The 9,357-nt window shown below is 41.0% G+C and overlaps 1 protein-coding gene across 1 annotated transcript; it reads left to right on the top strand.

Moving 5' to 3' along the window:
• Nucleotides 1-208: 208 nt before the first annotated feature.
• On the top strand, nucleotides 209-8,875 carry rgs11 (regulator of G protein signaling 11). The gene is made up of 17 exons (XM_044220938.1): nucleotides 209-407; nucleotides 706-802; nucleotides 1,021-1,071; nucleotides 2,016-2,122; nucleotides 2,380-2,431; nucleotides 2,729-2,787; nucleotides 2,975-3,051; nucleotides 3,120-3,201; nucleotides 4,094-4,162; nucleotides 4,667-4,690; nucleotides 4,797-4,858; nucleotides 5,155-5,268; nucleotides 5,463-5,578; nucleotides 6,679-6,766; nucleotides 6,847-6,985; nucleotides 7,943-8,025; nucleotides 8,125-8,875. Exons 1-17 carry the CDS (start codon nucleotides 345-347, stop codon nucleotides 8,243-8,245), a joined length of 1,404 nt encoding a protein of 467 aa, XP_044076873.1. The 5' UTR covers nucleotides 209-344; the 3' UTR covers nucleotides 8,246-8,875.
• Nucleotides 8,876-9,357: the final 482 nt, after the last annotated feature.

Here is a 9,357-nt window from a genome sequence, read left to right as displayed (position 1 = left end):
TGTAGATCTTATTAAATGTCGTGTAGACTACAGTGTACCTCATGTGATTTTTGATAAGTTGTTTTTGTATTTTGAATATCTTTTCAGTGCGTTTAATATATCAGTGACAGAGATACAAACACGTATAGACAAGCTGTTGTTTTTACAGAAACTATGTATCACATTGAAAATCACTTTGGCATACTGTAATCCCTTCTAATCTACACAGGGGCGCGCCCGCCAGGCACCGGGCCGGTGGACGGAAAAAAAGAGGAAACCGTGGTGCACTCTCTGCGGCGCGCTCCCGGCTGCACTTCGGTCTTGCACTTTACCGTCCCGTCGAGTGATCCCAAGCAGCCCGCAAGATGACCATCAACACAATGGCTAAAGGAGGCTGGCACCGGGAGCAAATGGCATGCTTTCGAAAGGTAAGACTGTATGATTCTGTCTCCTTTGGTTTGTTTTCACAATGTGACATATTATACTGTAGATATAACCCCGCATGAATCCGAAAACATTCCATACATATGAACGGGTGCCGGGATGAAAACAAGTTATGAAAGGGTGGAACATTTATGTGCATTGTTTTTCTGAATTTCTGACTTACCTGTGTGTTTTCTGACTGTTTTCCTACATTGCGTGTATCTGCATGCTCCTGCGAATGTGTGTGTGCATCTCTGTGTGGGACTACGTGTGTGTGTGTGTGTGTGTGTGTTCCCCTGACAGATGGAGAGAGTGATTGTGGCCATGCAGGACCCTGACATGGGCATGAAGCTGAGAAACCAGAGGCTCCTTATCACTGTCATTCCACATGCCATGACAGGTGTGTGTGTGTATATATGTGTCCCTTTATGTCAGTGTGCATTAGCATCTGCGTGTGCATGTGTGTAGACGTGCACATTGCAGCTTGTGTTTGTCCCAGTGGTTATGCATAATGCAGTAGTAAATTTTGGAGAATACTGTGTGCTTTGCAGAGTAGAGGGAGGAATTTTGTCCTTTTTTTCTTGTCTCCTTTCTTTTTTCTTCTCTCTTTTTCTACAGGCCGTGATATAATTGACTGGTTGACCCAGAATTACAATATCTGTGACGAGGGTAAGTAACTGATACATACATTTTGCATGTGTGCGTGATAGAGAGAGAGTATTTGCTGTGATTCTCCGTTTCAGTGTGACTGGCTTGTTGTATGTCGTTGCTAGTGTGTTGCCAGGATATGGTGTTTTCTCTCAAGCTGACGTGGTTGTGATGTGTGTGTGTGTGCCTATTGTTGGGGTTGCTGTTTCCAGTAAACAGGAATGGGGTGAGCCCCAGAGGATCCAAGTTTGATTAACTCACCTGATGATCTGGGTTTGATTAGCGTCCCCCTGGAGGTGTTCACCCCAGGAGACTTTACCCTCCCTGAAATAAATTAGAGGTTGGAAAAAAGTAGTCCGTGGGCCCCTTCTGCCTCAGAGCAGACTAAAGGAGGAAAGAGAGGAGTCAGTCAGCAAGGGAGAGAGAGAGAGAGTGGTAGGAGCTGATTAAAATGCATCACACAGCTTTTTTTTTGGTAGCTGTCAGTCATAAAAGTAGGGCTCTTTAACAAATGAGGAGAGTCTGAAGTTTGATGATGCATTTAATCACTGGAACAAAGCCTTGATTTGAGAGAGACTGCTGACAGGGTGCAGATGTTTGATTAAAAATTGCAAACAACAAATTAGGTCCACAGCAGATACAGATTTTATTCCTTGTGGCCAAGTAATATGATTCATTTTCCACATTCCGTTTGTTTCAGTTTGAGAGCTTTATCCCTAATGAAATCAACAGCTCGTTCGTGTGCCATCAAACATGATACAGTGATAAATAAAAACCTCTTCTAACTTAGTATAGCTTGCCATTTACCACAAATGGCAATGTGACATATTAATGTACATCGAAAATAGTTATGGAAGCATTAAAAGTGTGTAAGCTTGAATAAAAAGCCGGCCCTGATAAGTCACCTAAAGAAACCGAAACTGTGAGACGGTCTAGTGATTCGATTCTTCTGTGGTGTTTAACAGAAGCGCTGCACGTTGGTGGCATGCTGGTGAGATACGGCTATGTTTACCCTCTCAAGGAGCCAAGATCTCTTGTGTTACGGCCTGATGAGTCGCCCTACCGCTTCCAGGTAAGTCGCTCATCCCCCATGTAGTACGTTCATTCTGCCTGCTTGTAAAAACCATCATCCTTCCTTACCAGTTTAAATGCTTCACCGCTTTTGACTAAACCGTCACGTTCTCTCTATCTCGCTTTTCTCCCTCTCACTCCATTAGCCCACTTCCTAATCCCCCATCCATCTGCCACGCTCTGACACCACTTTTTCATCACCCGCTTCACTATCAATATCTATCAGAAGTGCCAAAAGATGTCTCTTGTTTTTCTCAGACTCCTTACTTCTGGACTAGTACCCGCTGGCCTGCCTCAGAGCTGGACTATGGTAATACCAAAATCAAACTGAAGGGGTAAGAAGGGATCTCAGTAGGGTGAAGAGAAACGGCATGCATTGTAAGCACACGCAAAACCCTTTATTATATATTATATATTTATTGTTAGGGGAAAATAATTCTATACAAGAAAGCTTCCATTTCAAATATAACCTCTTACAAGAGTCCTGATAAGCATTTACAGGAGCTTCGGGCAAAACATATGATGTAGATCAGGGCATAAATCTCTCTCTCTCTCTGTTTTCATTTCTTTCTTTAATGTTTTTGTGTTCCTTCTTATATCCCAACAGCAGTCTATTTGGCTAAAAAGAACATAAGAAAACAAGGAGAACTCATGGAATATGAAAAGGTGAGGAAAGTGTGTGTCTATGTGTGTAAGTAAGAGAGAGAATGTGTGTGTGTATCATAAATTATGCAGTAGTAAGTCTGGGGTAACAGGCCTATGTCAATATTAACTTTGTAAATTCTAGTCCTCTTTTCTCTCTGTTTCTTTCTTTTCTTATTCTTCCCCTGTCCCTTTTCCGCTTCCTTTTTAGGAGAGGTACAGTCTGTTGCACAAGAGGATCAACCACACCTGGGACTTTGTGGTGATGCAAGCCAGAGAGCAACTCAGGTACACTCCCACGCGCACACACACCCACACACCCACACACACAAACTTACAGTGTGATTTATGTTTAGAGCTTCCAAACAGAGGCGGAAGGCTGACCGCATTGTTCTAGAATGTCAGGAGCAGGCTTACTGGCTCATCAACAGACCCCCGGTACGTTCACTATTATTGCACTCTACTGTGTTGGAACTATGTACTATACTTCACTACACTACACTACACTTTACAATAATATACTATGCTTTACAACAATATACTATACATGTACCATCCTATACTATGCTATACTATATTGTTCTACACTCTGCTGTACTATACTAAACTACTACAATATACTCTTCTTCATTATACAATACTATATTGTATTATACTATACTATACTATGCTGTACCATGCCACACAACTATAGCAACGTGTATTACATTATTTAAAAGAGTCAGAGGTCTCACTAATGTTCACTCACAGTCCCCTCTGCCTCCTACATGAAAAATTTAACCCATCTGGTAAAAGCCTAAGCTGACAACAGGGGAAATACAGAGAGATAGGGATGGAGAGAGAGAGAGAGAGAGAGAGAGAGAGAGAGAGAGAGAGGAAGAGAAACAGAGAGAGAGAAATAGAATAATCATAATATTCCACTTTCTTTATGTTGCCTTAACACCACAGCAGTCCATTTGATTCTTAGACTGGGGCAGGGAGATGGATCAGAAGGGAAGAAAAAAGTGGGGTGCAGAAAGGGAAGGAGGAAAGAGATGACGGGAAGTGCAGAGGTATTGTGGGGGAGAGGATAAGGTGAAGCAGAGGACAAAGGTTTGGAGGAGGGACTCCATCTTGTTTTGCACTTATGAATTAGGGACGGGGGCATGGAGAAAAAGAAAGAGAAACCTGAGAATAAAAGTTAGAGCTAGTGGAGTGGAAAGCTCAAGGAAGGATAAGTGCTCACTCACATGCATATTCTCATCAGAGACACACACACACAAACACAAGCTCAATGACAAACATACTATACTTAGTTATTAGTGTGTGTATGAGTCTGTATTTTTTTCAGCCTGGGGCACATAATGTGTTGGACATGGGTCTAGAGAGACCAAATAACTTCAGCTCACGAGTTACACTGGTCAGTGAAATCATCACATTTCTTTACTTCCTGTTTTACTGTATATCCCCCTCTGAAAAATCAAATGCGATAACACGTCTGCTATCCATCTTGTCTCTCCTTGTTTTATTGCTTTTCCTCTTTCTTGCTGCTGGGATTGTTTCAAAGTAAGTGTCCTAGTGAGCTGTGCTATACTATGGACAATTACAGTATATTACAGTCTTTTTAGAATTCTAAATAAAGGTTAAAAATGTGAGGCCCTGATTAGAACAATTTCTCATTAGCAGCAGTCCAGAAAAATATCCATCTGTGGTGATAATTAAATATATATTATGTTATGACCAGTATATAATCTCATATTATGCATTCCTCATTTGTCGGATTATATCCTGTTTTAATATTTAAAGCCATTGTTTGTATGGGTGAACACATACAGTATAGACACATGCACGCTGCCTTCTAATGTATAATGGCGTCATTGTGTGACCTGAAGCGATGACACTGTGTTTCTCTTAACAGAAATAGAACAGTGACTACTACAAAAGTGAGGTAAACATCATACATAATGTATACACCCTCACTTTAAGGACAGTGAGTGTATATTATCGCTCGTGTGTGTTTACATTTGCACGTGTGCTTTTTGCCTTGTTTACAGATTGAAACCTGTAGAAGGGCCCTTGGACGAAACCGTATAAAGTCATCCATCTGCCTAGAAGGGTATGTGTCAGTTTGATAAACGCACATATGAAGACACACATGTACATGTACGCATACACACATGGAGTAATGGACTTGATACTGCCTGAACCAAACTACTTCTCTAGCTTGCACACGCACACACATGCACATAAGGCTTAGTGCTCCCACTATAAGAGCCACTAATGGATGCTTCCTGAGGCAAGTTGGATTTAACTCTTATGAGCTGCAGCACTAATACAATAATACTGTGTGTGTGTGTGTGTGTGTGTGTGTTTTGTGTGTGCATGCCACTGCATTTGTGTGTGGATGTGCAGTTTTGTGAAATACAGCGAGCAGTACCTGAACCACGATCCCATTATGCAAGGCTGCCTTCCAAGTAACCCCTGGATCTCTGATGACACCGCACATTGGACAATGAATACAGAAATGTGAGATAATACACACAGATACACACACATTATAACAAGTCCAAACTACAGTCCACAATAGTACCCCACACAGTCAAAAATGCCTTTAGCTTGGCTGGTTTCAGCTTTTGTAGCATCTCTTAACAAGCTATCACAGTAGTTTGGTATTTGCATGCCTTTGTGCCTGGATGTGTTTGTGTTGTTGCTGTGAGCAGGGTGCCCACACCCACACGTCTTCGGGTGGAGCGTTGGAGCTTCAGCTTCATGGAGCTTCTCAATGACAACATGGGGAGGAGGGAGTTCATGACCTACCTGGAGAAAGAGTTTAGTGGTAAGGAAGAGTGACAAAAATGTTGGATTATATTCAAAATACATATCATAATTTACATGTACAATATTAACACTCCACAGCATTTTCATCTACTTGTGTGTGTGTGTTTGTGGTCGTCCTGAATCCTGGTTGTCTTGTCAGATGCAAAGTGACAAATTAATTATATGCAGAAGCTTATTACAATAATAAACAGAGAAAAACAAATGTAATTGTTATTCATATTAACCTTAAATTGAGTCTTACTCTTATTAGCATTCAAATTTCATTATCTTCCCTAATGACATTTTCCAATCCCAGTGGTGAGAGATGGAAGGGTTGAGGTAGTGGAAAAGAAGATTAATTTCATGACATGGTTAGTTGAAAGGATGAAGAGAGTATATAAGGAAGAAGAATATAGACATAAGGCAGGAAAGGGATTTGTTCATTGTAGTGGAGGGTCTGGGACCATGTCAGGCCAGAGATTAAGTCTGGACCCCTTTTCCAACATTTTTACCAATGTACCTACTTTTCTTAAAAACCTTTCAGATCATCTACGGATATAATGGTATCTCATCTACCTTATTTGGGCGAGTGGGTTGCCCCTTCCTGTCCCCTTCCTGACCCCCAGACTAGTCTAATGGTGTCTCGCTGAATCCTATTTCAACCAGTTCAGGCTGGGTTTTTTCCCCATTATATCCAGAGTGTCTGATCAGCCTTTAAAAAAAGACTTTATTACTTTCCACACACAATATACTGTATATATTTTTAACATGAATCAGTTGCACTTAACATCATATTTTGTCTAGGCACGTAACATTAGTTCTTTGTGTAGGTTCAATCAGTATACAGAGTGCACAGGTTAGCTGGTATGAAAGATTAATAATGTCATGATACATATAGCACATCTATGGAAGATAAGTAATGTCATACAAATGCAAATGCAATTAAACTATGTAATTTCATCCATACAGACATATGAAATATTGCCACCGGCCAAGGTTTTCCACAGAGGCGAGCCATGCTATAAAAAGTCTCTAATTGTGTGTCACTTTTTCCTGCGTCATTGTTGTTTTATTCACCTCCATAAATACCCAGCACCTCATTGTCTGTCTCTCTGCTAGCGGAGAACCTGTGTTTCTGGCAAGCCTGTGAGGATATTAGACATGGAGAAAGTTCTAGGATCATAGAGAAAGTGGAAGAGATCTACAAGTAAGTGTACAAGCACGCGAACATGCAGAAATACACACATTTACTATCAGATGACAGCCACTCTTTTGTGTGTGACTCAGAAATTTCCTGGCTCCTGGAGCTGCCCGTTGGGTCAACATCGACAGTAAGACGATGGATAAAACTCTAGAGGGGATCAGACACCCACATCGTTTTGTCATGGACGACGCACAAATGCATATCTACTTTCTCATGAAGAAGGTCTGACCTCTGACCCATTCTAGTTTGATACTTGGAACTTACCCTTTGGATATAGATCCTGAAAGATAGGACACTTGTCATGACATGTCTTAAAGGACCATACAAATGGTTTTGCATGTTTTATCCCCTTTGCCACAAAACAATTATACTTTACATTACGGTTATTTCCTAAACCATGCTACTGTGTGAAAGATTTGAATTCACTTTTTCTGCTCTACCAGGCATCCAATGGTTTCAATTCATTTCTATAGAAATAGAAAAATCTGTCAACAGACTTTTGATAATTATTTGAATTGTCATTGAATCATTTACAAGGACTATCAGGTCAAATGCACCCTGAAGAGCTCACAAGCTTGCAAGCAAAACTTAATTTATATAGCACATTTCAGAACAGGTTTAATGTGATCACATTTGTTCTTCCTTGTTAGGACTCTGGCTGTGGCATTTGTATTAGCTGTAGTCGGCCCAAAGTCTTTTTAGGCAGACCAGTGAGGAGGGCATTGCAATAGTCAAACCGACCAGTGATTCAACAGGGTTTAGATCTCCAGGGGACAAGGATAGGTATAACTGTGTGCCATTAGTGTAATTATGATAACTTGCATTGTGTTTCCAGATTTTGTGGCCTAGAGGCAACATGTACAAACTGAACAGCAGTGGACCCAGTACTGGCCCCTGAGGGATGCCACATATGATGTCAACTTTCCTAGACGTACAATTCCCAAGAGAAACAAAAAATTGTCATCCATTCAGATAGAACGCGAACCAAGCACATTTTTTTTGGCCAAAACACAAATTTTCTGTAAACGTAGATGTGGAATTTCTTTGCTTCTCATCCATAAACTAAAAGCAGACACATCGAAATGGCAACTTTTAAGGTCAGCTGACAGTTATTAGAACTTACTTAGGTAGTAATGTTGTGTGATGCCATTGTATTTGTGTGTGTGTTTGTGCGTATAGGACTCTTACCCAAGATATCTTAAGTCTGACTTATACAAGAACATGCTGGCCAAAGCTATTGTCCCCCAGGAGACAAAGAAAAGGTACAATTTCACATTAATTACCACTCCCTATTTCCTTTTACTTCAATAAAGTCATTCTCTAATATTATACTTTTCATTTCTTTCTCTCCTTCCTCTCAGAGTTTTCCCCTTCATGAGACGCCAGCGGCACTCTAGCCCCTCCCCCGCTCAGACTGTCACCCAGGCGACGGTGGAAGACGGGCACGCAGGTACCAACTCTGCAGCCGGCTCCAAAGTCTGATGCTGGGCCAAAAAACGTGTCAGACTCAGTCGCCTCAAGTCTCCATTGTCTCCGTTGGGTACCATAGCAACCACCCAAGGAGTTCTCCTCCGCCTTTTTTTTCAAGTCAAACTGTCTGTGTGAATGCCAGAGCTATTCTTTTACCACTGCAACATTACCAGAGCTCGGATTTCAACGTTAGAACTTCCTCTCAGAGCACAGGTGTTAATGCATACCTCAGCAGCATCACATCATATTCCCAGAGCACGAGCAGTAAACAGCAGAGAAAAGAGCATTTAGTGCTCCTGTTACAGCCTTTACTGCTGCGTAGTCATCCTGCATCTACATCCCATCTCAGTCCAAAAAGTCTGTCCTGTTGTTCTTGATATTTACTCCTAATACAGTCTTCCTTTCTCCTTCAGTAGCTTTTATATAGAATCAACTGTCTCTTATAAGCAGGTTTAGGCTAAAGGGTATTTTATAGAGCAATAGAGATAACAGAAAATATGTATTTAATCAAAAATTTGCCTCAGCATGTCTGTGATTATCATACAGTTTGCGTCATTCCATGCCGGAGCTTCACATTGTGATGGTAGCTGCTGTTATTTTTGCTCGAGCATGTTTTCATCCCAATAAAATGTCACAACAGCATTCAGTGTTGTGTTCTCAGCTCTGCATGATGTGGTAAACTGTGAGTATGTGTGGATCTGTGATCAGCCCTTTATTTTTTAATCTACTTCTTCTTTTCCTTTGACTTCCTCTGGTTCCTATCTTCTCTTTTCTTCACATGTGCGGTCTCTTTGTAGCCTTTGGGTCTATTTTAAGCACAAACCCTTTATGTGGTTTGTTTTGGCATTCATTAAACTCCAGATGTGAAGGCACATGAACTGCTTAAGAACTGCTATATAATTTCAGCAATTGGCAGATAAAAAGTTAATCAAATACAGTTTTAGACATTGAAATCGTCATCATCACTGAAAGTTGTAATACTGAATTATAGAGCTTCAGTAACTCAGCCCATTTGACACCCACTTCCAGAAGCTTAAAAAACAGCTGCTATTTGCAGAAAACATCGGTTCAGGTCTGGTTCCTACAATGCCATCTGTTTGCACATGCTGTTCTCTTTCTCTTCC

Source organism: Siniperca chuatsi, linkage group LG13 (genome assembly GCF_020085105.1).
Source record: "Siniperca chuatsi isolate FFG_IHB_CAS linkage group LG13, ASM2008510v1, whole genome shotgun sequence".
NCBI classification, from domain to species: domain Eukaryota; kingdom Metazoa; phylum Chordata; class Actinopteri; order Centrarchiformes; family Sinipercidae; genus Siniperca; species Siniperca chuatsi.
The sequence above is the reverse complement of the archived record's forward strand: the minus strand, read 5'-3'. Positions and strand labels throughout refer to the sequence as shown.

Bases quoted from the DNA above. Each gene is read 5' to 3' on its own strand.
- rgs11 (XM_044220938.1), top strand. From the start codon at position 345: ATGACCATCAACACAATGGCTAAAGGAGGCTGGCACCGGGAGCAAATG. The intron at 1,072-2,015 runs GTAAGTAACTGA...GGTGTTTAACAG, and splicing joins TTACAATATCTGTGACGAGG to AAGCGCTGCACGTTGGTGGC. The intron at 2,123-2,379 runs GTAAGTCGCTCA...TGTTTTTCTCAG, and splicing joins AGTCGCCCTACCGCTTCCAG to ACTCCTTACTTCTGGACTAG.